Consider the following 26,697-nt stretch of genomic DNA (forward strand, 5'->3'; position numbering starts at 1 on the left):
GGATTAGAGAAAGTCTCTGTCTTTAGAATGAAGGTCAGCTGAGAGGCTGAGGTATTAATTTCTTCAGTGCATCCCGTAACTGTTCTAATCCAGATTCTATGGAAAAAGTATTTTCTATATGGAGAAATGCAAGAACCTGTAAATTTTATCAAGAACACTGGTATCTGCATGCACATTCTTGATAATTAAGATGAACTCCGTTTAGAAATACAGAGCAAAAATCTTACGTGTGTGTCAGTGCTTGCATGTTAGTATGATAGAGGATAAGTAATATACTAATATAAAGACTGATGCTTCAGTGGATTAAATGGCGCACTAAGGAAATAAAGTTCAAAAGGATTCCTTGGTTAGGGATATCTTAAACTGACTTTTGGCATAATTTGAATGCTTGTTGAAATGCTTGTAAATATGTAACCAACACTCTCTGTTTAATACTCAATTGAAAAATTTTCTTAGCACATTAGGTAGAATCATCAAAGTGACCCAAGAAGTGATTGACTACAGGGCCTGGATTAAAAAGAAGTGGGGGAGCAAAATTAATTTATCACCTGAACTTGGTAGGTATAGCAGGAATCTTTGAAACCAACTTAAATATTTTTCTTGAATTTGATGTAATTCAAAATACTCATGCCTTAAAATTAATCACTTTCAGATACTTAGGAAAAAAATAAAAGGAATTTGTAACTATCTAACCCAAGACTAGTTTTCTCTGAGATTGTCTTTCTATTAGCTTGTTAAACTGCAGCTGCCCTTAGACTTCAAGACCCATGTTGTTTGTATTGTGTGATCTGAAATGATGCTTATGTTTTCTGTTAACAGATAATAGGTTGAAAGTAAGAGACCAAATAGCTCCGTGCAATGGAGAACAGCAGCAGAACAGAGACTGTGAACCATCTTACAACCAACACTTGACTTTGTCATTGGGTAGTACACAACAGCTATCCTCTGGCTCATCTGCCTCTTCTGTATCATCACTCTCCGGCAGTGACATTGTAAGCTTTTTCTTTTAATGGTTAAACTAATAAGAAACTGAGTTTGTCATACTCTTCCAAGCCTCAACTGGTGCAACAGTGGTTACTGTGATACTATCCTTAAGCTGCTATAGCAAATTAATAGTTTTCCCTACTCAGAAAAATTACTGAAATCAAATTTTTCATTAAATCAAATGTATCTTAATTCAATTATAAGTTGTTGGTACCCTTTGTGGTAGTAGTGAGATATAATAAAATAAAGAAACACAAGTTAAGAGTAGCTAATTAAGCAGAAGAGTAGAAATATGTCTTCATAAATCATCTCATCAAGCAGAATCTGGTCCTTGTTCCCCACACCCCGAATTGAACATACCGTGATATCAGGATGAATAATATTACTTACTATTCTCAGCCAAGCAATCAATTCATGTTTTAATGCTAATGGGCCCTCCTACGTAAAGTATTGATGTCAGCTTCCTTCTTTGAAAGTACAGTTTGAAAGGAACTGCTGGACTTTATTTTAACTTCCTGGAAGAGGTGGCTGTAGTCTCTTTAGGTATGTTCCCAGACTCCTTATATTCTATAAGGTGTTTTTGTCTCAGTATGGCGTTAAATCAACATGGAATTGGGCAGTGCAGATTATAAACCACAAAATTGCATTGCATGGCATGAGGTGCTCATTCTAAACTTACTGAAGCATTCTGTGCTAGGAAGATAACTATTGAGTGGAACAAAATGTAATATCCAGTTAACCACAATAATGAATAGTTGGATGATGCCAAGAGAGGTCCAAGTACCTGTTTCTTACTTGCTTTCATTAACTAATCAAATACGGAATTAAAAGTTGGGAATTGTATTCAATAAAAACGTCATAACTTTGGAGGGACAAGTGCTTTCTTTATATGTTCTGGTTACTTTCTGTTATTCCTTTACACTGCTGAATTTTCTGTGTTGAATTGTCTTTTCACTCTGCTTCCAGTAAATACGGTAAATGCTTTAGTTGTACTGTCTGGCTAATGGAAAAAGCACAGCAAGATGCTTTCCAGTGATACTGCTAGCCATGCTCCTGGTTTCAGTATGTCAGCGAGAAAGATATTCCTGTAAAGTTTTATGAAAAATGCAAATATATGCTTAGTGTTGTGGGCTTTGAAAATAATGGGCAGTGAGTGGTTATGACCTCCCCTTAGTCCCTTTTTGCCCAGTGTTGAAAATGAAACTTCATTTCCTGTTGCCAGAGAAATTAATTGAAAGTAAAAAGGAAGCTCTCAACAAGCAAGACTTAAAATCGGTTTGGGCATCCACAAAGTGAATGGAAATGCTACCTGCTTTAACAAAATGAAAAGCCTTATGTCCATGTGCTTGTGACAAACCCTAGTTTAAGCCCTGGTCGTTTATTGGTATTATGTCCTTAGTAGACTGACAGCATGTTATCTTGATTTGGAATTTGGAACGGCAGACTTCTGAGAAATAATTGAGTTAATCCTGCTTGTGTGTAGATAAGTGAGGATGAGCAAGTTCAAGAGTAGTCCTGAGTTACATCTGATTCAGGAAGAGAAGCCTGTTGGGCCAGAGATATGTGTGACATGATCTGGCATAATACTACACCCAGGTACTACCAAAGGAACATCTAGCATGTGTTAGGACTGGTATTTGTGCCAAAACTTCTGATGTGCTGCAAACAGGTATCACACAGTCAACTTTGGTACTGGTTGCAGAGCAAAGGAATGTGAATATGGTGCATCTCATTACTGCAGTGTTATATAAAGTGCTAGTTCTGATCTTGTGGAGGGATGGTTCTTCAGGAATGATTCTGTATTCATTTAAAGTTAAATTTTCTGAACTTCTCTGATACTGAAGTCTGAAAGCAAGATACAGATTACGAAGAAAAATCAGGAGACTGAGAGATCCTAGGTTGACAGTTTGCTAATCTCTTCCCAATAATTAAGGTTTTATTTTAATAGCAAAATAGTCGTCTCTGTGATGTCACTGTTAACCTTAAACACAAGGTCACAGTTTCTGGAGATGCATTTTGCATGACAGGAGAATACTTTTTGCTATGTATCAACTACAAAATCCCAGCTGTCAAATTAGAGAGACTTGATAGTGTACTTGCTTTTCAGTTTACTGCTGAAGTTTCACTGGTGATAACAATAAGTTCCACCACGATCTCTGCGATCTGACTACTGATATAATAGAGGTCAATTTATGTATGTTGAGGACGAGGAAATAGGCTTGGCAGCTGGTGACTTGACTTGGTTATATTGCCTGTCTGTGAACTTCAGTGCTGTGCACTCCAGCACAAAGGTGTTCTGAAGTCATCACATCACTGTACACTGGCCATAGTCAGGAGGCCTTGCACGTATTTATCAGTATATCCTGGCAGTAATATTGGCAATATGTTTTAAGTATGCAGGCATTATCAAAGCAGTGCAGTATTGCTCATAGGGATCCTGGAATTTTAGTTGGTTGTAATACAGCATACTTGTATGGTGTTTAAATCTTTGTTTCCTTTAAATTCTGGCAGCATTACAGATTTTGCCTTGTATTCTGTAAAAATTACCCAGCAGGTGGGTAGACAAGGCTCCTGGTGTCTTGGATTTACGGGCATTTCAGAGACAGCAGTGATTATAGATCTCTTCCAGCAGCAGGAGAACAGGTGTCAGAATAGAACAATAAATAGGAACAGTTTTTTCTGGAGATGAGATTGGCATAAACCAGAGCTAACATTTAGAAGTCAGCCTCTCAACCTCTATATGTATACAGAGAAGTGGAAGTGTAGGGATATAGGAGCTTAAAGTTACAAGTCTGAGTTCTTTCAAATCCTGCCACTGCTTTTCTTCCTTTGGGTTCCATACCTTTTGAAGATGAGAACTTGTGTACGTCTGACAAACAAGAGAATTGCCTCCTTCAAGGACAGCTTTCTCTCTTCCCTTATATTTTGAATGTCTATGCTTTTCCTCGGTACACAACCTCAAGTTCAGGAGGATGAGTGCTTTCATTTTTACAGATCCAGGATTAGCTTGCAAGCAAACACACTTCTGAGCAACTGTCTACCCAGCCCAAAACTAAGAACTGTCTCTAATCCGGCAAAGTCGTGATTTGTACAAAAAATATCCTTTTATGGATTTTCCAAGGCAGTAAAACTATTTATTGAATGCTTTATGCTAGTTGTGCTGTTTCTTAAGTGTCTTAGCTAACTATGAGAACTTAGTCACAAAAAAAAGCTCTCATAAGGACCAGTAAATGAGAACAGATCTGTCTTCTGGTATCACTATTGCTGTTAGTGAGATAGCTGTTCAGTTTATGGGCTTGTCCTGCTGTACATGTCAATACAGAGCTCTGACTCTGTCACTGGCGTGTCCTTGCAAAATACTGAGTATTTAAGTTCCTGCCCTGTTATCTCAGCTCTGTGAAGAATATAAGTATTAGTGATCAGGAGCAAATGAGGACGCATGGAAATAAACCTGTGGATACAAGAATTCTGATCATTGGAACATGTTTGACTGCACATACCTTTTTCTGGATACTGTTATTATCAAAATTATCTATGTAGTAAGTCTTTTCTCATCGAAGTATTCTGCTGTGGAGGTATTTAAAATACCCTGTGCTGCCCTGACAAAAAGGCAATATGTATTCTTCACTTACGCAAACAGGTAAGTTGCAGAATAACACGCATTCCCACGTGATCCAACAAATGTTGAAGTGAATAATGGAAGATGCATTATAGATATATTTGCCATCAAGAACCATGCAATGTGTGTCAGTTTATATTTTGCGGGAGCATGAGTCAAGCTGCTGCACAACAGAAAATAAGCTTCTGGCGTTAGGAAATCTCATTTGACCTTCCTACTGAGTTAAGTGGTTCTTATGAGAATCTGAGACCAGATGAAATGGTCTTTGTTCACCCCCAGATTTCTGCTTGTTCTGGCTATTGCGCATATCTGTTGGAGAACTTGAGCAGTGATCAAATTCCTCTTGAAAAGACCATTTTTCATGTGTGTTTTTTTTTTTTTTTTTTTTCTCCTCTGGACCTACACTCTGTAACTGGTGAGTAGAGTAGAGTAGTGCTGGAGAATATCTGCTACCTGATCAACAGTCTCTGCCAAGTGAAAAATAATTAGGTTTGGCTTTGCAGTCACGGTGTGGTCTAGTATAATTCGTGGTGCTAAATATGCTCTGCATTTTTGATGCTTTTATGCCAAGTAACATACAGCATTTTATGTGACAGTGATACCAGCATATCAGTAACAAACATAATGGCACGTAGGAAAATTTTAAAGTTCTTTTCTATTTGCCTAATGGAGATATGATCTCAGATCCAGTCCAACACAGAATCTTGAAGTGGTCTGTTAGAAGTTTGGACCTAAGAAATTTCATATGTCTTATCTCATGTTTCTGGTGGTAATGTTCTTTGTATTTCTACAACAAGATTTTGTGGAATGTTCTGACTTTAAGACTATGCTATCGTGTCAAGGTCGTTGAAGGTGAGTTGAGTTGAAGGTAGTTGAAGTTGAGGTGAACGAAGTACCTGCATAGTCTATCTTGGAGAACACAGTTGTTGTCTCTAATTTTTTAGCATTTACAGTGTGTTCCTTCAGACTGTTCTAGAAATTTTAGCTGTAGCTGATGCTGTTCAGGCTTTATAACAATCTTTCATCAGAATGTCAGAGCTTGACCTGCCTACCATTCTGCCCCCATCAGCTAGGCAATATGCTGAGCAATACCATAAGTGTCTCTTGGAATGTGTCTTTTCACTGTCTTCAGGTAGTATGTGTTCAGTAGTTTGATTGAATGCTTGCACTGTGAGAGTAGTATATAAATATGGCTAAGACTAATTCTTATTATTCCTATCATTCTACTGAATGCGTACAAGATCCACACTAACTTTGAACTGTTACTTGCTCTGCAGTAATTGTGGCTTAGTACTTGAACTCAACATGCTTAATGAAGTTAGCACCATCTTCCCTTCCTTCCTGTTAGTCAGAGACTGTGAATTTCAGCTTATTAGCAGGAACTGTTGTACTTCCCTGTTCACAGGTAGAGGTGATAGAGTATATGACATACCTTGTCCTGATAAATGTTGCTTTTTTTAAAGTGGTTAAATTTGCAGGTGCAAGGCATGTGCTTACCGACAGTAGAGGGACAGAATAGTTACTGTGACAGCTCTTCTTGCCATCTTGTCAAATCTGTCTTAATGTCCGATTAATTTATAGAGTTCCAGTGGAAACTATGTATGTAGGGAGAGAGGCAGAAGAGGTGGCCCAACAAGATTCTCAGTGTGAGAGCAAGAGCTACAAAGACTTCCTCTCTTCTCTCTACATGCCTGAATAGTCTCACATCAAATTAACAATTCAAAAATGGGTAGTTTTTGTAGAAGAATGCAGATTCTATCCTACTCTTTTTCCCCTCCCTGAACAGAGGCAAGCACTCTAAAAAGGCGGCCTCTTAATATTTAGTCTTTAAAGAAAGATATAAGTGCTGACTTGTAGCCAGCTTGTCTCCAGATAGAGCAATGGGTAACCCTGAGGGTGCAGACATAGACAAACTGTTACCAGGGAAAAGCCTTTGATTTGGAGTATTTAAGATTTTAAGCCCCAAATTCTTAAAATTCTGTTCTTTTCTCCTGTGTTTGTGATGCAGATTACTGACTGTTTCTGTGGACTGGAGGGGAACAAATTTTTCCATTGCTACTTTTCCTCATTTTCCTCTTTCGCCATACAGTTCCACACTTGTTTGCTTTTTTAACCCATATATCTGATCATGTGCTGGTTCATACTGTCTCATGCTGTCCTTCAGTTCTTCCGTCTCAGTTGCTTGAATAGTCTATTATCTCTTATCTGTTTGAAGTAAGAGTAAATTTCTGCACAGCTGCAGGAGGCAAAATTTTGTACACAAAATCATAAAGTAATTTTATTTAATAACAAGTTATTCAAAGCAGCCAAGAGTACAGACAGAATGTGTAAATTGGCAAGTAAAATTGAATTTAACTGCTATGATGTCAGTGAATTACGAAGAGAAGCACACAATTTTGTAGAAGTCGAGCTCAGGCCACTTTCTGGTGCCAAAGGCCATTCATATTCTTGCCATATCTTAACATTCCCTTCCCTGAAAAAAAAGCTTGGAGGTACTTAAGCCATTTTAGGATGGAAAAAAACATAAATTCAGTATTTATTTTCTAGTGTGATATACATTCAAACTTGCATAATGAGACCTGTACTTTATCTTATTTAATTCAAATGCTTAACATGTATGTCACTAGCTTGAAATATTACTGTACTCTTAATTCTTACCAATGGAAAGCCTGCAAAATAAAAGTATTAGGGGTAACAATGCAAACTTGCAATTACACACTTCTGGGACCTTTTTTTTTTTTTAAGATGGCTTATCTGAGATAAAGTGAGTATTGGTAAAACCTGGAATAAGCTCACGGTCAGGCCTGGCAAGACACAATGAGGTGGGATTCAAAGGGTACTGTACTTGTGTCAAATCTTGATAGATGGTAACTAGATTACATTTTCAGTTGTGTTTCTGTAAAATGAACACAAATGCTTTTGGAGAATGCATGTTTTTTCAGTTTGCTTGTGTATCTTATATCTTTCACTATTCCTCTCCTCTAAGCATAATAACCAAGCTGTTTTCCTTTTGTAATGCAGTTGACCCAAAGGCAGAAAAATCAATTGATTGCATCTTATTCAAGATTGTTTTTTATTGTTTATAGACTGGCAAATGGAAATGGTGAAACTGTATTGATGCAATTTCTCTATCCTGTGACCCAGAGCAGAAATCTTGTTCATCTTAATTCTACTTTATTTACACCATAATTAAAGTTATGGCTCCACTACCAAGAAAGGAAATGGCACAAGCTGATGTTGAGGAAATGAAGTGGGGTGGAGGGCGTGTTGTCTATGAAATCGCCTTGGAAGTGTGTTGCTATTTCAGACAGTTAAGTATGCCAGGGCTAAAACCTTTCAAGCGAGAGCATATGTTGAAGTTATGCTCCCATAGCCCCAAATTCTGAAATGCCTGAAGTATTCTGTTGTTGCTTTATGTTCCAAGGAGTGTGGGTTTACACTTCTACTAAGCCAACACACTTAGATGTTCTTGCTAGGGATGTTCCTGTTTTCCAGCTGCTCCTGCTTTTCTGCACTGGTGGTCACCTAATCCTGTGGTGAGCTGACTCAGGAGGTGAAAACAGTAAAAAGGGGATTACTGTTTCTGTGGTTCACCTCTGTGAATTGGCTTATAATCATACCAAATGCTAATGCTGGTGTGATAGAGAAGATGGGAAAGAGGCAAAACAAGTAAGACTGGCAGCAGTTACCTCTTAGATCACTTTAGTTTTACGAAAGGAGATAAGCATATGAAAAAAAATCTTGAAAGTTTTAATTATAAACACCAAATTTCTCATGCTTTTCAGTGCTTTGTTTTCAAAGATGGAGCACAATTTTTACTGACATGGTCATTGTACTCTCACAGCTTCCAGCTCTGGAATGTTGTAGAAAAGAGAAAACAATTGTTTAATTAGTGGGAGAAGTTTAGAGAAAGGAAAGAATAAGAACCTTTTGGCCACAACCTCTGTAGTTCGTTCTTTGGGTGGGTGGTAGGGTGTAAGGACTCAAATCTGTCATATTAGCAAGGAACTTGCATTCTCTTGTTTAAGTTTTGATTTCTGAATACTGACTTCTAGGATAGTTACTCTTAACCACAGGCCAAAATATAAACAGACGAATGGTGAATTAATCTTCTTAGCACTCCTCATGTTTAAGAAAAAAATTGTCTTGGAAATAGAAAGCTGTGAAACTGGTACCTCTTGTCAGTCAGTTGAAACTTCTCAACTGACTACATCATGAAATAAAGCAAAAGGCACCACTTTTTCCATGAGTGTAATTGAGTGCACATGAAATTCATGGAAACTGAACTATTACCTTGGGGGATAAATGTTCCAGTACATTTGTCTTGTATCTTAAGCCTTGAGTAATTAATGGAATTGAAACAAGATCTTACACCTACTTAGTAAGGAGCTTCTGGTGAGTAAATAATCTCTTGCTGATGAGGTCCTGGGACTTGTTATAATGGGATGTGCATTCTGCAGAGCAGTAAAGGATTTTTTGTTCTCTTTCGATGTCAGGAAGAGAAGTGTGGGTTGTAAAATTGCTTTAGCTCTTCATCTGTCATATGACTGCAGTGTTTCGCTGTTTCTGCCTAGAGGGAAGGCTAGAGGATTCCATTTCTCAAACAAAATTTGCAGTTAGGTGGGTTCATCAACACTTGAGTTTGTACAACTATTTTGTACTTTTCTTTCCAACATTAAAGTAAATTAAAGAGTCCTTAGTAATCAAGATGTGAATACTGGAATTCTTCCTTCGAGGTACTAGGTTCTTACTCAGGAAGTTAAAACTAGTTTAAAGAGTATATTTTTAAATGGAAACTTCACAGTAGATTAAACCTGGTACCTGGCAGTGTCTCTTTAGAAGAGATTTTCCTTGCAGAATAAAGGGACTCGTTATGACTGGCATTTATAGTGTTAGTGTTCAAGACTTCAGGATCTTATCTTGGTTCTTAGTGCAGTCTTTGTAGCTTTATCCCTAGGTTATTTGCTAAAATCAAGTGAGGTATCTGACCCCTTTATTTTACATTTATCTTTTTACAAGGTGACCTCTGTACCCTTACCACAGTAACCGTCAGAGCTTTTTGTCTTCCAGACATGGATCTAAAGTCAGAGTATTACCTGTATGCTTTCACTTGTAGGTTTTCTGAGCTTCTGTAATGCTTCAGGTTTGCACATTACACTTGAGTCTGTACAAAAGACCCAACCAAGATGTAATCCCTCAGTGCAGACAGTGTTTGTGGAAAATCAGTTTTGTTCATGTTAAGCTCAGTATTCTTGTCACTGACGTTAACCTTTCTATTTGAGTGAGAAAAGGTAATGCTGCTCTTCACAAAAGGATTTTGGTGCTGATGAGAAGTTAGCATAGCTCTATACAGTAAACCTGATAGCAATCCAGGATCACCTCAGAAGAGACATAAAATTTACTTGTATGAGATTTGTATCAATAAATAGCGTTGAGGGAGAACAACATGCCTATTACAAAATTAGATAGAGCAACATGGGCCTCCTTGTTTTGAAATTTATCTAATCGCAGTAAAACCGTATGACTCCCTTTTCTCTTCCATCTGCTGCTACTACCATACTGGATTTAACTTTTTGTTGCATGAAACAACTTAGAAGTCTTGTAAATGTGAAACGTCGCATCTCAGTTAAGTACGTGAATCTTCAGGGGGTCTGACTGTCTAAGCAGAAAAGAAAGAGGAGATTCTTCGAGTGGAGAGACTAGACCTATTCTCTGATCAGGTTTGTGAAGGTTTCGTCACAGAAGATAGTGCATTGGTTTGGATAGACAGTGAGATCCCCTTTTTCTTTTTATCTGCCTGCTTATACGTACTTGTAAGTGTGTTCAGAAGTTGTCTATTCAAACATGACTGGCCTTTTTATTTTTGTCCTCATTATTTTCCTCCTCTTTTTAGAGGCTTTTTAATAATTCCATGACCAATAATGTCTAAAGAAATTTCAGTTTAGAAATCCCAAGTTCTTGCCCCTGTACCTGACACTACTGCTTGCTTAGTTAAGAATGTATCAGCTTCATCTTTGTAGAGACCTGTTTCTCTGACTAATATTATAGGACTGGGCAAAGGAGAAAAATGTTCTCATCCAGGCAGTCAGCCTTGTGTGTGCAACCAAGCAAGCTTAATTTCTTGGTCGGTGCTACAGCATGTAGTTGCTCACTATGAGCACATTTATTAAATAGTAAACATCTGATTTCATAAATAATACTTAATTTTCTGCATGGCTTCCTGTTACGAGTATGGCCTGTTTCTAGTGAATTCATGATGTAGATATCTGAAACTGCTTCACAGAGGTACACTGTGGCTTTTGCCACCAGTTGACTTAGTAGGAGAACAGCTCCTTTCTTTCTAGAACTTATTTTTTAATAAGCACAACTTTGTATGGACCAATGAAGGGGTGATTGTTCTAGTAGCTGATAGTTTTCTTGAGGACTGTTTTCTACTGTGTATATTCACTTCAGCTAAGATGTAACTTCTGCTTTCTAGTAGCTCATTGCTTAGGCTGCACAGTATATGCAGCTGTCAGTCTCTCTTAAATGACCTCATCCTTTCCCCCAAAAAAGCTTTAAATTTTGTTTCTGTTCTGGAAAAATATTTTCCTAGACAGCCTATTCTCTAACCAAAGAATGTAATTTGGAAAGCAAGCCCATGTGACAGCAAGTAGTAGTGCTGCAGGTTGTTTAAAATTTGCTTGGTTTAAGTGAGGAGTCTGCTTTCAGGCAACCTATCTGTAGAGAAAGAGCAATAGAGTATTTCAGTAATTACTTTAACAGTAAAGATCCTTTCTGATTGGAGCCAGTAATGTCTTTTAATATGGCAACTTGTAAACAACTAATTGGCCAAGACCCATCTCTTGTTGTGCTTTGAGCCAGATGGCTGTGAATGGAGAAAGCAGTAGTGGTTTGGGATAAAGAATAATTTTGTCCATCATTTCAAGTTCAGAATACTTTGGAGTTAGGGGTGAGGTTAGAAGCAGCAATGAAGTGTAGGGAAAGCTACTCATCTGTTGTCACTGTGTTATGGCTGAAAAATTAAGTTGTTTCAAAGTTGTTTAAAAGACTGTAGCTTGCTTTTCTACTTTCTCAACTTGGAAAATAACTGGTCATTTAAGAATTGAGGCAGTCAGTTGGGTGTTTTCAGAATTTAATAATTACTACTAAGCTCTGCCTCTCTGCTTGCCTCTTTGCTTGTCATGTGTTAAGTGCTTCATGCACACAGTGTTTTAACATCATCAGTACAGCTGCTTGTGTTGCATCTGCAATTGCTGTTGCTCAAAATGGAAGGAGGAGGAATTGTCATGAGTAATATCAGTTCTATTACAGTACCTTTTTTCTGTAATCCTGCATCCATTTTGCTTCCCCTGAAAGATTATCACTCGAATTTCTGATGGAAAGTGAGGGGAACAGAACTCCTAGCTGGCAGTGGAGTTAGCGTAGCGACTGGTGCGTGTAGACTAGTCTTGACTGGCAGACCGTCTCCTTGTTTCTTGGTAGGTGGAGCCCTAACTTTGCTGGGTAAAATGGGAGAAGACTATTATAATTACAGTGAGTAATTTGGCTGTACTGCCAAGTACAATCCAGAACACTGTTCAGAGGACTGATTCTGTCATGGCAGCTAAAATTCTAGGCCTTGTATCACTAACAGTGTTGCTGTTCTTTTTCTGTTTTTCTCCCAACTATAGTTCCCATCTTTTAATTCAAATTTGGTAGAAATGTAACTTCGGCTTTAGATTGCACTGACTGGAACTGACCTGTGATTGCCATAGACTTGTTGACATTGTCTCCTCAATACAGGTTCAATTAAATTTTTGCTACATGTGTAAAATATAGTGCTGGCTTGTATTTTATATTTTACTATTGAAAAAATAATTAAATTTTACAGTATTCATGTGAGTTGATATTTGGGTGCATTTTCACATGCGTAGCCTGTATATACTGTGCTTTCTGTAAAGTTGCTTTTCTTTTCCCCTTTTTCTCTGCCAAAAGGATTCTGATACACCACCTTGCACAGCTCCTAATGTTTACCAGTTCAGTCTGCAAGCACCGACTCAGCTTATGGCCAGTTTACCACCCGCATTGCCTATGCCAAGTGGTAAACCCCAATCTGCACCTACGGGAACCTTGATAATGGCCGCCAGTAATCAGGTATGAGCCAACTAAATGGAGCAACTTTTTCATGAGAAAGCTATCAGATTGGAAGTGTAGATCATTTGCACTATGTTGTCAGTCTAAAAACCTCTGAAGATAACCATCATACAGTATGTGCTAAACTTCATATAATCATAAAAGTACTGATCTGCCATGTCAGAATTATGGGGAGAAGAATTGGTGGGAAAAGGTTGGTGTTTGAGATGCATCTCTGAATAGAAGAGCCCTTCCACAGTACACTGACACCTAGGAATATGTTGAAGTAAGAGTGTCACATATCTGACTCCTTAGATTCTGTTTGAGACTCCTGGTGCCTAACCAGTAGAATGTTTGCAGGTCTTTAGGCTATTTAACTTCCTGTTCTTAAAATAGGAACATTATGTAGATGATGTATCTGTAAGCTAGTTTTTTATATGTAAAGAAATAGTACTGACCTGTCCAGGATTGTTTAGTTGTCTTTGTTTTGAATTATTAGAATGGATCTGACTACACTTGTAACTGTCTGTAATAAGTTTTAAAGGCAGAGAATAGGAAATTAATTGTGGGCATGTGTACAAGAGTTGTTACAGAAATATTAAATGTCTACTTAAATATACGAGAAGGTGAAAATGCAGCAAAACTGTATATTACTTAACTAGCCTGAAGTATTTTAGCTGCTATAACCTTTATTGCACAAAGGGAAGAAAAATCCTCAGTTTTTCTTACAAACTCAGTGCCTATGCCTATAGGAAAATATTCCCTCAATCTTATCATCAAAACTGTTAGTCAAAACAGATGTTGCATATGAGCTTTAGTATAAGTTGTGGTTGTAGATTGGCTATGAAAACAAAATAATGAGCTGGTTTATTTGAAACCTAATTTTGTTCAGATTCTTTCAATGCTTTCCTTCTTTCTCTGTCACATCACAGTTTTTGAGAACCTGGAGCCAGTATATTTTCCATATAATGACTTTGTCTTTTTCTGTGTGCTTCAGCACTTCCTTGACACTTTGGGCATGACATATGTATTTGATCCAGTTCCTGCTGTGAGATTGTTGAAGTATTTTGCAAAGTCACAGAACAGTTGATATTGGAAGGGTTCTGCAAGTCACCTAGTCCAACTTTCCTGACCAGGACAGTGTCTACAGCAGGCTGCTCAAGGCCTTGTCCAGTGAGGGTTTTGAGTATGTCCAAATATGGAGACTCCCCAGCTGTTAGGCACCTTGTTTCCTTAAAAAAGTTTTTTCTTAAATTTAAATAGTGTTTCCTGTATTTCAGCTTATGCTCATTGCTTCTTGTCTTTTCACTGAGCACTAGGGAGAAGAGTGGCTCCATCAATAAGATCCTTCCTTAGTGTTCTCTCTTAAGGAGTCCTAGCTCCTTTGAGTGATGAAAGTTTCAGATCTTTATTTATCTTCATGGACCTTCATTGGACTCACTCCTGTGTGTGTATGTCTCTTTGTTACTGGGGAACCCAGATCTGGACCCAGCACTTCACATGTGGCTTAACCAGTGCTGAGGTGAAATGATCTCTTCCCTTTACCTCCTAGAGAAACTGTTCCTGACGTAGCCTAGGATTATACTGGCCTTCTTTGATGCAAGAGCACGTTCCTGGCTTGTGTTCAAACCCACTGGGAATCTCTGGTCATTTTATGCCAAGCTGCTTTCTAGCTGGTCAGTGCCCAATGTGTTCTGGTGTGTGGGATTATTTGTTCCCAAGGGCAGAATTTAGCATTTCCTTTTTTTTCAAACTTCATGAGATACTTGTTAGCCCACTTGTTCAGCTTAGTGAGGTCTCACTTTATGGCAGCACAACCATCTTATGTATTAGCGACTCCTTCCAATTTTGTATAATCTGTAACTATGCTGAAGGGTCACTGTCTCCTATCATCCAGGTCATGGATGGTAATGGAGATATTAACTAGTATTGGCCCTCGTATCTGCTCTTGGGATATACTGCTAGCTGCTGACCTCCAGCTGGACTAGTGCTGCCTATGAAAATACTTTGAGCCTGGCATTCAGATCGTGAGCTTGATTTATATGTATAGAGATGGTAACTACCACTTACTACAGACTAAAAAAAATAGATAGTGCTTTAAACATTGAAACTTTTAGATGAATACTGAAGAAATTTCATCTGGACAGCATTTTCAAAGTTGTGTAGTATCGCCATTGAGTTAGGGCAGTTTATAGCTTGATGCCCGAATTCTTCACAGTTGCTCTGCAAGTACTTATTTTAGGCACTTTACTGAAATGTTTTTCACCGTCTTTTTCACTTAGACCAGGCTGCTTTCCCTTTGCATACTGCAGGTGTTCCACTATTTCCTTACAGGATAGAAGGGGCATCATCCTTGAAAGCTGTTACCACATGCTCTTCCCAGCTACCTTTGCAGTCCTCAGTCATCTAACAAGCCCACTCTTGTATCTCCAGATATGAGTTTTGTTTTATTCTTCTTAGTGATTACACAGTTTCCTCCTCCCTCCGTCTTTATCTGTTCTCCCCTGCTGCTGAATCTCTACCTAGGCAAAAGCAGCTTATCTACACAGGAAATGTTTTCTATCAGTGAGAAGCTAGTAAAACAATGTATTTCTATTTCACTGCCTGTAATTGAGCATTCACCTGCTAGTTTACAGTCTGAAACTTTTGAAGTTTAGAAACCGGAGAGCTATGTCAACTTAAACTTCATCTGAAATACAAACTTAGTTTAGCACATTCTTTTCCTTAACAGCTCTGTTTTTCTGAAGGGATACCCTGGTGCTTAACTTCATCAAAATTACACAAAAAAGAACCCAGTTTTGAGGCATGCAGTTGTTGGTACGAAACAAGTTGGCATCCAGAATTTTTGCCTCAGTTGTGAAGAGGCAATGTGTTGCATGAATTTTGGATCTCTGTTGGAATTCTGAATCTTGGAAAACAACTGATTTGTAGCACTTTTTCTGGCTTTCTGCTACTTGGCTGTCCTTTCCAGTGCTTGTTAACTGCTCTTTTCATAGTTCGTAGAATACTTACATGATTAAAATTGGGAATTTTTCAATTACTGTTGCTTGACAAAGATGTGCCTTTGAGATTCACGTTGAAGTAGAGGAATTTCTGGCTCTGCAGTTCAGAAATGTGTTGATGGTTTTCCTGCATTGAATTCACCAGAAGCCTATGTATTGTGAAGTAGAAATGTTCTTTTTTTGATAAGGATTATGACAGATGCAGAAGTGGGAGATTAAATCATACTGTAAACGTGTCTCATTTGCTGCTTTCTGGAGCATCACTGAGCTAGATTAGGTTGATGGCTTTCATTTTGCAGCTGATATAACTTAAAACCATGCTAGTTTATAACTTTTAATAGGCGCATATTGCTAGTTCAGAGGACTCCTGTCCTGATAGAATTGAACGAAGGGATTCGTTTTTCTGAATGGCGTCTTAAGCCTTTTCCCTGGCCAATTTCTCTGCCTGAGTTCAGCTTGGAAGCTCTACCTAGGTGTCCAGTACTACCCTTAAAAGCAGGAGCGTCCATTGTCAGGTGCACTAAGTATATTTTGAACAACTCACAGCCTTCTAAATAAATTGGCTGCCATTAGAGCTTCCTAATTCTTTCTTGAGACAGCTTCAATATGATTACCAATTCTATTTGCATACTACATAATTAAATGGAGAATCTCCAGGTAGTTCAGGGACTAATTAAGCTCCCAATACAGATCTGTGGGCTTTTCTGTATCATCATCATCATTTTTCCAAGGTAATCATTCTTTTACTTTGCTGACAAGCAATTAAAAATTTCAGTTGGGTGAGCAGAACAGTTTATGAAGCAGTGTTCCCCACTGGAACAAGCATAAAACCAGGTAATTGGCATGCATACCCAGATGAATGGAGGAGGCAGAAATTGCTTGGTGACTTCCCATGGAGAAGAGAGGACTACTTTCCTTGTTATCTGGGGATGAAATCAGTTCCGTTCGTTCCTGGATTGCTGGTCACTTAGTCACCAGTATGAAGATGGGAGAAACTTCATGTTGCTTATGTCAGAACACTCTTTTTTTCTATTTTTTAATATGTTTTTAAGTTGTGGGTTTTTTTTTTTCCCCAGAAAAGTGTTTTTTTAATTCAAAAGTAGCTAAAGCCAGTAAACACAAATACTTCTGCTGCGCAGGTTTCCAGCATGTCTAAGAAAACCTTCACTGAGACAACTAGAAAATGAAACCTTAAAGTCAGTGCTGAAATACTACAGTCTAAGTAACTCCTATTGGAACTTGTAGAAGTATTTTGCTTTCCAGATGCTTTTGTGTTTTGGCATATAAGGACAGATGCTTCAGTATATAAACTGCTTGTTTATATTGCTTTACATGCACTTCACTGGCTAAAATACTTTGCTTCAGAGTTTTCTTTTATCCAGAACAACTTTTAATAATGTTACTTTGTTTTGCTGGTAATGCTGATTTGCTAGTATTTCTGGAATGATTCCTCACAAGTTAGTAGCACTGGAAACAAAATTAACATTGATCAGAGGCTTGAGTCAAAATATTTCTTTTAGATGAGTGCAAGCAGTTAAATGTAGTTCACTTTAAAGGAGAGATTTGCAAAGATATCATTTTAATTCATGTTGGGGCTGAACTATGGTCCACTTTACCAAATATTTCTGAGAATGCTGGTGTCCTCAACTAGTCAGGTGTACAAATATGCTGAATTTCCTTAGTATAGCGTGATGCTTCAGAGTTTTTAGTATGTTAACTTCGATTTAGTAGTGGTATGTTGTTTCTTCAGCGGCCTCATTAAGCTGTTTAGGTACTGAAGGTTTCTGCAGTCAACCATTTTTCTTATATTTTCCTTGGAGCATTCTCATTTAGGATGGAATACTTTTTTGGTGTCCACACATTTTATTAGGCAAAGGAAGGAGGGATACTACTGTGTATTTTAGAAACAGTTTTGACTATAAAAGTCAGACTCCCTTCTTCTGTATATCACAGAACATTGTTTTTTTGATCTAATTCATGCAAAATTAGGAAAAGACGATGACCCATTTCCTTTACTAAAAAACGGAGAGCAGAAAAAAACTGCATCTGAGTTTTTGCAGGTTGTTTAGCTGAAAACAGTACCGAAGATATTTTTCATCTTAGATTGTCATATATTAACGAGGGTATTCTTTGTGGTGATACCCTTCTGTTTATCAAAACCGACTCAGTTTTACTGGACCTTGGATAACCTGACCTGACTCTACTTACAACAAAAGGTTGGATTAAATGATCTCCAGAGGTGTCCTTATGAACATCAGCATAGGTGGTTATATGACTGTATGAAAGTCTCTGGCCACCTTGGTGGTTGCTTCCTGAGTGCTTTTTGAGTTGCAGGAAAGACAAAGTCTAAATAATGGTTTCTAGGAGCATACATAAACCTACTATAAATACAAGATAGACTTATGGAAATGTACAACTAATACCTGATTTTCGTTTGTGTAGGACACTTATCTTCCAATGTCACTCCAATCAGATTGTTGCTCCCAAACTAAGATTGATAGGAATATTCATATATGCATTTTCACTACTGACTTTTTCACATGTACTTTATTGATATCAGCTCATAATTTGTAAAGTGCTTTGGGTCTCCTCACTGTAATAATTCCTTTTGTTCCAAATAAAAAGGTGAGAAGTCTTAGTGAGATAAGATTTCTCTTTAAGATCTAAAATTGTCAGCTCTGGTAGAGAAGCTATGACCTCTTGTTCTTCTTAATGACAAGTGTGCAGGTAATGTTTCATGGCCCATGTCACACAGTAGGAAGCTTGCAATATAAGCTCTGTCTTTTGGTAGTGTTTTGACTCTCACCCCTCATGTTTGAAATCTGATTGGTGACAAGATCAAAAAGGAGTATTTATTTCATGTTTTATATTCTACTTTCTTTACCCCAAGGTAGTTCAAAATATGCTCAGATTATGACGGTAGTCTTTACTGTCAGTCACTCATTCTGGGGACCGGGCCCTCTGATCTCTCAAATACTAGTTTCTTTGAACTGGCCTAATAGTTGCCTAACCTGTTGTCAAAGGTGAAGAGAACCAAAATTTTCACTTTGTTACAGACTACTATCAAAGCTACCACACAAAACAAGGTGAAATCTGAAGGACTGATACAACCTGCTCCCTTGTGGCTTTGATACTTCAGTTCTCTTGTATTTGAAGATAAGAAACATCTAAAACTTTGTTGAATCTGAGCTCTTTCTAGTCTCTGTGTTGATATGTATAATTTTTTTTTCTTTGCTGCTCTCACAGTTGGTTGGATAAATGCTGTTTTCCCCTTTTACTGGGAGTAAAATGGGTTTTGGCTTATTTTATAAAATCAGTTCAGCTCTCAAGGTCATGTCAGTTGTATCTGAAAGTAGCCTATGGGCCCAAAGGGAGGGGAGGTGGCTTTGATGTTTGCAGGTTTTGGGGCTTATTTTCCCAAACCACCAGTTTTAAACAACTTAAGTAAGAATTTGGTTTGGGTTTGCTTAAATATTTAAACCACTTATAAATCTTAGCAAATTAAGAGTACATACACCCAGATAGCTGCTGCAAATATCCTGTAGAATCCTGTTAGCTAGTTTAAAGTAATGAGGCTAGATCGAACTGTTGCCTAATACTTTTATTGCTCGTGCAGTAGTGACTAAAATGTTGATTAGGTCATTGCCCATTGTTTCTCTGCAAAACAATGTATTTATTTCATAAAGAACTAGTTTAATTTTACTTATGTGCCAGATCTATTTTTTAGTGTATTTCCAGATGTTGTTATGCTCAGAGAGTGGAAGAGTAAACATAAATTGTTTCTATTTGGAAATATGGTGAGAAATTGGAAAGACCTGTGAAATATTTTGAGGCTGTATATTATTTAAGGGGATACTTAAAATATTAATGATACATCAAATTTCTGAATAGTGCTCTGTAATATATCACATGGAATGTTTTTGAAGTTTACAAATTGGATTACGATTCAAGTCAACTCAGACTGGATTCAATCATGGCCATTAATCCTGTAGTATTGACAATGAAACAGTAAATACGTGTCTTTTCTGAACTGTTTTATGCCTTTTCTAAACTTTTATCTTAGTAGGTCCTTGTCAATTATTTTTGAGCACTATATGTAGGTCTCCTTTCTTTTAAGAGTACTGATTACATTCATTACACATACACAACCCAAACCATACTGCGATTTTCATTGCTAACACTTCACTGCTCTTTTTCACCTTTGTTTAGAGATGCTGACTGGCAAAAAACCCCAAACATCAAAATAATTCAGAACCCCTGTTTATGAATAGACTTCAGCTTTGTTATCATAAAATCCATAAAATGGTTTGGATGGAAGGGACCTTAAAGACCATCCAGTTCCAATCCCCTGCCATGGGCAGGGACACCTCCCACTAGACTAGCTGCTCATGGCCCGATCCAGCCTGGTCTTGAACACCTCTGTGGATGGGGCATCCACAACTTTCCTGGGCAGGCTGTGCCAGTGTCTCACCACACACATCAAAGAATTTCTTCCTTAAATCTAATCTAAATCTTCCCCGTTCCAATTTAAAGCCATTCCCTGTTGTGCTATCACTCCATGCCATTGTAAAAAGTCCCTCCACAGCTTTCTTGTAGGCCCCCTTCACATATTGGAAGGCTGCTATAAGGTCTCCCCGGAGCCTTGTTATGTTACTGGGGTTATTTCAAAATGTAGGTGATTTAGTTTTGTCTATCAATTTTGTTTTTGAATAATGACAGTCGTTGAATGCCAGGCAATTTTATACATTGAATTTTCCAGATTTTAAGAACAAAAGTTTGGTTTATTTAGCAAATAATTACTTGGTGTTTCAATTTCCACCAGATTTCTGTTGTTTGGCATGAAGGCAGGAGCATCCTTTTCTCAAATTCTGTTGAAATATCTGGGAATTTTTTTAACGTGGTAGGTGATACATAATTCCATATACCACCACCACCCTGCACCAACTTAAATGCAGTTTTATAGTTTTCTCTCCAGATCGAGCAGCCTTTATTTGCAGGGGGTCAAATTCAACAGACTTGTCAAAAAAGCCCAAACTGAACCAGTTCTATCATTCAGTTGTTGAATCAATAGCCCTCTGATGGGAGAGGAGATTATTCTGTCAGGAGAAATAGATCTGAAGAGGTCAAAACACCTAAACCAAAGGTTTGTCTGTATAATTACAGATGAAGGGCTTGCTTTTTTGATTATCTAATCTTTCTCCAGCCACCATCTGCTTACAGACATGCCATTTCTTAGTGATTATGGTGGTCCTGAGCATGTGAATATCGAGAAGTGTGCGGACAAGAGAAAACTGTTTGATTCGGCCTCTTGGAATTTCCAAAAGACATTGAAGTAAACTTTTTCTACCAAAGGTTCTGAAAGAAACAAAGTGAAAGATATGTGTGTCCTCTTGTAAACAATTAAATACTTAGAAGATGAGAAACAAATATTCCCTTTTTGTAGTAGAGGGAGTTCCCCAGGAAATCCTTGCACGTGTTTGTGATGGGCCTTGTCCTGCCTAACATCTGAAAGGCAGTGGATGAAGTATGGTGAAGTTTGCTAGAGGCGCTAACTTCCTTAGGGGCTAACTGAGAAAGGGTGCAGAAGTATCTTTCAAGTTGATGCATCAGGAGGAAGAGAACTTTAAACTTTGTAGAGGGTGATAGGCCCTTTGCTGATGTTTTTTTTAAAAGATCAGATCTTGACATTTTTGCAGAAAACTGCTTTGATAATGCTTTCTTGGTTCTTGAGAATTGAGTCTCAAACCAAATTTCAGACATTGATAGGAATAAAGAGCAGAAATGAAATTATCTTGTAAAAATCTGTGTACATCCGCCATCATGAACAGTGAGTATAGATTTGCCTCCTACATCATAAAAAGTTATGGAAGAGGAAGGGAAGGGATAGTAAGAAGGGGGCAAATTGCTTCTGTGTGAAGAATGATTCTGTAATCTGGAGACAAAAATGAAAAGCTTATATGGTCTAGGTCTTTGTAGTCAGCAGGAGAATATGGGAAATTCAGAGAGCAGAATGGCAAGAAATTAATTACTCCAAGAATTGAAAGCTCATCAGGTAGTAGGTTCAAATTAAACTTGATGCTCACTTAAGCTGTGAAATGCCATAACACAGGATGCAGGATGTGAAAAGCTTGTGGTTTCAAAAATATGAACAAACTAGTGAATGATACCTAGTTGAGAACTATTAAGTGTAAAGGCATCATCTCTGACTGAAGAGTCAACTTCCATAAGCACTTGTGTCAGCTAATGAGTTGTAAGAGAGATGGATTCAGATTCTGCTCTGATAACTTGAAAGTGTTTTATCTTGATGGCCTAAAACACAATGCAAAATACTTCCTGGCAAGGTATAGGGGTCACAGGTAGATAGGCTGAATTGTCATACTTGGAGCGGTGCTTGTCTGATCTTGTGGTGAATTGCCCCTTTTTTTGGGCTCAGTCTTCAAATTGAGGATGAAGTTGCCAAATTTTTCACGTTTCCAGCTGAAGAGGACAAGCTTACTGAGATTTTGTGCAACTTGGTCAGTTTTGCTCTTGTTGTACAGTAGCAAACCTAAAGTTTTCCTCTGTTATTTTTTTTTTTTTCAGAATATAGTCAAGGGTAGCTAATGACTGACTGCTTTTAGTGTTTTGGCTGTTGAAGGATCATTTTTTGTTTTGACCTGATTTAATGTACATGATTAGTTGTCTGCTTATGTAATCGAGAGTTAGATGTATGCTTAATGAACTAGAAAATTTTGCTGGGCAAGAACATGACAAAGTGTTATGTTTGCTTGACAGACCACTTGCCACAAATATAAAACGTACACAATTTTTTTAGTATGGTGTTATTGATGTTTTGGCAACATATGTCAGTAACATTTGGGTGGTTTTGTCTCTTTAAGAATGAGGAATTCTCCTTACATTCCTGTTTCCTGTTTGTCTTTGAATATTTTACCATTGCTAGTGTTAAGGATAGCTGTTAGCATGTCTATCTTGGGGGTTTAGAAGTTGCATGCTGAAGGTTGATCACATTTTACAAGTAAAAAAACAGGTTAGGTATTTTTTCCCACCCTGGTGTTAGCTTTAATCCTCAATACGAGTCTTGACCATTTTTTTTTTCTGTATGCTTAGGGTCTCTTCTAATTTGATAATAAAATGTTGCTTATGCAATTATGCCTTCAATAACTGCTTTGGTTTTGTGCACACAGCAGTAATGATGGCTTGATGTTCTCATTTTTTTTTTTCTACTCCAAACTTGTTTGGAAATACAGGTTAGTTAAGTAGCTGCAGATATTTCATATTCTAAGCAGTTACCTTGGTTGTTAGCTTTGTGGTATTCCTGTTTAATCACTTGAGGTAGGCAAAACATTATATTAGCTTCTGTTAAAGGCAGTCAGTTGTCTGTCTTATTACTGTCAGGCATCAGAAAAAGTTGCTTGCTTTTAAGTTATCCATATTTGGAAAGTCTGCTTCAATTCAGTCTTTTAAAATCCTTGTACCTATTTTAAGTACATAATGGCATAAATAAGTTGGTTTAATATTAAAGTGATAGGGACACCTGTAGTACCTTGTGGTGTGTGAAATTTACTCAGGCTGATGCCGTCCTTTTTGGCAGTTTCTGTTCCAAGTTATTGGAGATTTCTCCCTGAAATGTCATGCTGTGTTCCTCATTGTTTAATTCCTTTGCCTTGGTCTGGATGTGAGGTATGGGCTAGGCAGCTGTGGAGCCCTCTGATCAGACCAATAGGATTTACAAGCTCCTTACAAATGATAGCTAGCTTTACCTGTGCCTGAGTGAGATTATGGGCAGAGCAGACATGTGCTTTGTATGTATCTGCTTATACGATTGCAGCCTTACATTTCTCCATGATGTTTCTGAAAGTCTTATTCAGTATCTTACTTGGTCATGTTCTTGCCAGAATCCTCTAAAATAGACACGACTGTCACAGCTGATATTTAATGTGGAAGGTCTCTGTTTTTACAAGGTAGATGTATAGTGAATGCATCTTATACTGAGATCAAAGGGTTTTAAAGATGCTTTGAAATTGGCGCAATTTAATTTGCAGGACATTTTCCTTCAGAAAACACTTCTTAAGCTGTTAGTGCCATTGGACTTGCACAGCTAAAATGAGATAAGCATGAAAAAACCAATTGCTTCAAGCACTGTCCTGTGGGAATGACTTGTATGCTGAGGAAATACCACTTGTAATACATCCTTTGTTTCAGTTGTTTCTATACCGAAACTGAGTGCTTATCTTGTATTTTTTAGCAGCACGGTGGAATGAAGTTTTCCATGAAAGGAACTCATAACCAAGGCAACAGCTACAGCCCTGTCAACAGTGGAGGCATGAGACAACCAGTTGGCAACAGAGGACACCACCAGTACAATCGTAATATATGGAGAAGAAAAAAACACAGAGACAGTTTGCCTATTAGTCTGAGCAGATAATGGCAGATGCCAAAATGACCTTCCCGGTTCAGACAGACTGAGCGAGTGCGACTCGACTTGAGGGATGGAGACCAGCGTCCAGCACATCGTTTTATTGGTGTTGCCAAATATCTGCAGCTGACTTCTTTGCATGTTTCTTTGTGTGGTGGTTCAGTCCATCTTCAAGAAGTAGTTGTGCTTATCTGTGAAGCCTTATTAAATGTGGAAGTATGTTTTCTGCCTTCCCACAATGGTTCATACAGTGCCGAAGCAGCTCTGACAATAGAACTGCAAGGACATTTACAAATGCTGTGGCTTTTTTGCTGTGGCTACATCTGTTCCTTTGTGGGTTCTGTTTTCTTTTGTTTTAGAAGTGAAGGAAACTTCAGCCCCTTGGAATTTTTTTCTTTGCAGCAGATCGAGTTGGGAATTCATAAAAGTAAATTTGCTGCTCTCCTGTTTTTGTTTCAAAGTTCAGAATTTTTTGCTCTGTAAATATTGGAAATATAATTTGTGCAATAACTTGGAATTTTTAATTTAATTTCATATTGTCACATAAGTTATATTTAAGGGCAAGAGGTTTTTTTAATTTACAGATCCTTTCCCAGGTTGCATTATCTAAGTTGGGTTCATAGTTTTGGCAGGTTGTCTGAGCAGTGTTACAAACATGACATTTGGTAATATTTGAGGCTTCTTGATTCACAATGAAAATGTGATTTGGCTTATGGTTTTAAGAAGGTATTAAGCTCCAAAGCATTTTGACCCTGTGTTTTTTAGCTCATTTTCTGGCCTCTATCAGTTGTCTTTCTCTGACCAATGAGTTTTAATTTTATTCCTTTAACTAGACAACAAATCCAGCATTTGTAGTACCAGAAGTAAAACTTTTGAGAGGAAAGGGGAAAAAAAGGTTGGTTCAAGTCCTGGTATGAAATTAAAAAGCTGTGAATGACACTCTTTGATGCATTTTAGTAACGTAACCTGTTAATGTTTGGGTTCAAACAACATTATTAAACAGAGGTACCCGGCTTAAGGAATGTGGAGAAAGGAAATATGTTGATTCCATTAAGGAATCTGTATAGCAGTATGCATTAGTTCTGTTAAGAGCAAATATATAAAAAGTACTTCAGCTGCTCTAAGCATTAGGAGAAGTATCTTTTAATGTATTGCAGGAGAGCACAGCCCAGTGTTGTACACAGTATGAGTGGCTGGCACTTAATTTACAGATGCATACAGGTATACTATGCAAGTGTGTATTGCCATGACAAACACTGTCTTTAACTTTTTGAAAAATGTACATCCTGCCTAACCCTGAGTTTTTAAAGCACCACAGTTGTCCTGGGAGTAGGTAACATTTCACGCCCTCTGACTTCCCGTTTTTTTTTTAATGAGAGTTCTTAAGCTATACAGAAAACTACAGATCAGTTATATAAGTCCACAAACAGAGAAAGCTGAAGAATCCTGTTAACAGGGCATCTATACTGTGTACAGACATAGGAGGTTTTAAAACTGATATCTGAATATCAAATTGAGGTGTCAAGCATGAAGCTTTTTAATATGCTGTATGCTTTGAAGCAGAAGTAGTTCATGTTATTACTGAATCTGTTGAACACAAACAGGTCCTTGAGGGGAGAGAGGGCAACATTCCAAAGTAGAGTAGTGCATATCTGTTTGCAAAGTTTGTCTTAATGCTCCGGACTCATCACAATTTAGAAAACAAGTTTTAAAAATTGTGAGCTGATTCATAAAGAACATGTAAGGGCTGTTACATGAGCCTGTACTGCTTAGTCTTCACACACTAGCAATATTGAGCATAACTACGTTCAAGAGCCTTCAAAGGCTTTAGTTGGTGTCTTATACTAGCATCCATTTTAAAGCAAAACTCAATTGAAAAGTGGTATCATGTAACACTTCAGTCATGGTGAACCAAATAAATTGGCCTGGCTATCACTGTGGTTATGTGCTACAGGTTTAAAAACATCATGTTTAAATTTTTTGTGTGGACAACTATGTGGAAGCTAAAATTGACATATTTTTATGTAAAGTTTTCTATTCTTTGATTTTTAATAAACTTTGGAGACCAGCCACTCTTCTGTACCTTTTTGTGGGAAATTTAATGGATGAAGGAATATTTGACCTTATACCATTGTTTGATATATGGTTTGAAACATTTCTGACGCGTTTATAGAAGGAGTAATACATGCCGCTCTTGGTTTCATAATTGTGGATTTCATCTCTTGATAATATGAGAGAGCAAAGTAGTTTGAGGCAGTACCCAACAATATTTTTAAAAGTGGAATTTGACTAACCGATCTCTTAGGGTACTTTATATATAATCTTTTAGTCCCTGCCTGTAGTTTCTAACTTTCTTTCAAAATCTTTGTCCATTTTTGTATCCTCCTCAAAGATTGGAAATGCCTTGTCTTTTTTGTTGATTTCTGTTAACCCTCAGAGATCTCTGAAAGGTCAATAACTGACTCAAATTCAAAATTTCAGAAACTGAATCTTCCGAAGGAAATTGTGTAAATCCTTGAACTCCAAGGAACGTGACTGTGGTATTTTTAATAGACGATGCA

General features: G+C 37.7%; 1 protein-coding gene across 5 annotated transcripts in view; it reads left to right on the forward strand.

The window, feature by feature from the left end:
* Positions 1-26,228, forward strand: part of TENT4A (terminal nucleotidyltransferase 4A) — a 60,792-nt gene extending 34,564 nt beyond the window's left edge. Inside the window, exons 9-12 of one of the 5 annotated variants that reach the window (XM_009570291.2) lie at positions 457-557; positions 820-992; positions 12,581-12,739; positions 23,966-26,228. In XM_009570291.2, the coding sequence (XP_009568586.2) occupies positions 457-557; positions 820-992; positions 12,581-12,739; positions 23,966-24,145 (613 nt within the window). In that variant the 3' untranslated portion in view covers positions 24,146-26,228. The remainder of the gene's footprint in view (positions 1-456; positions 558-819; positions 993-12,580; positions 12,740-23,965) is intronic. The other 4 variants (XM_054058173.1, XM_009570292.2, XM_054058174.1 and 1 more) reach the window with 4 other exon arrangements.
* Positions 26,229-26,697: the final 469 nt, after the last annotated feature.

Source organism: Cuculus canorus, chromosome 2 (assembly GCF_017976375.1).
Source record: "Cuculus canorus isolate bCucCan1 chromosome 2, bCucCan1.pri, whole genome shotgun sequence".
NCBI lineage: Eukaryota > Metazoa > Chordata > Aves > Cuculiformes > Cuculidae > Cuculus > Cuculus canorus.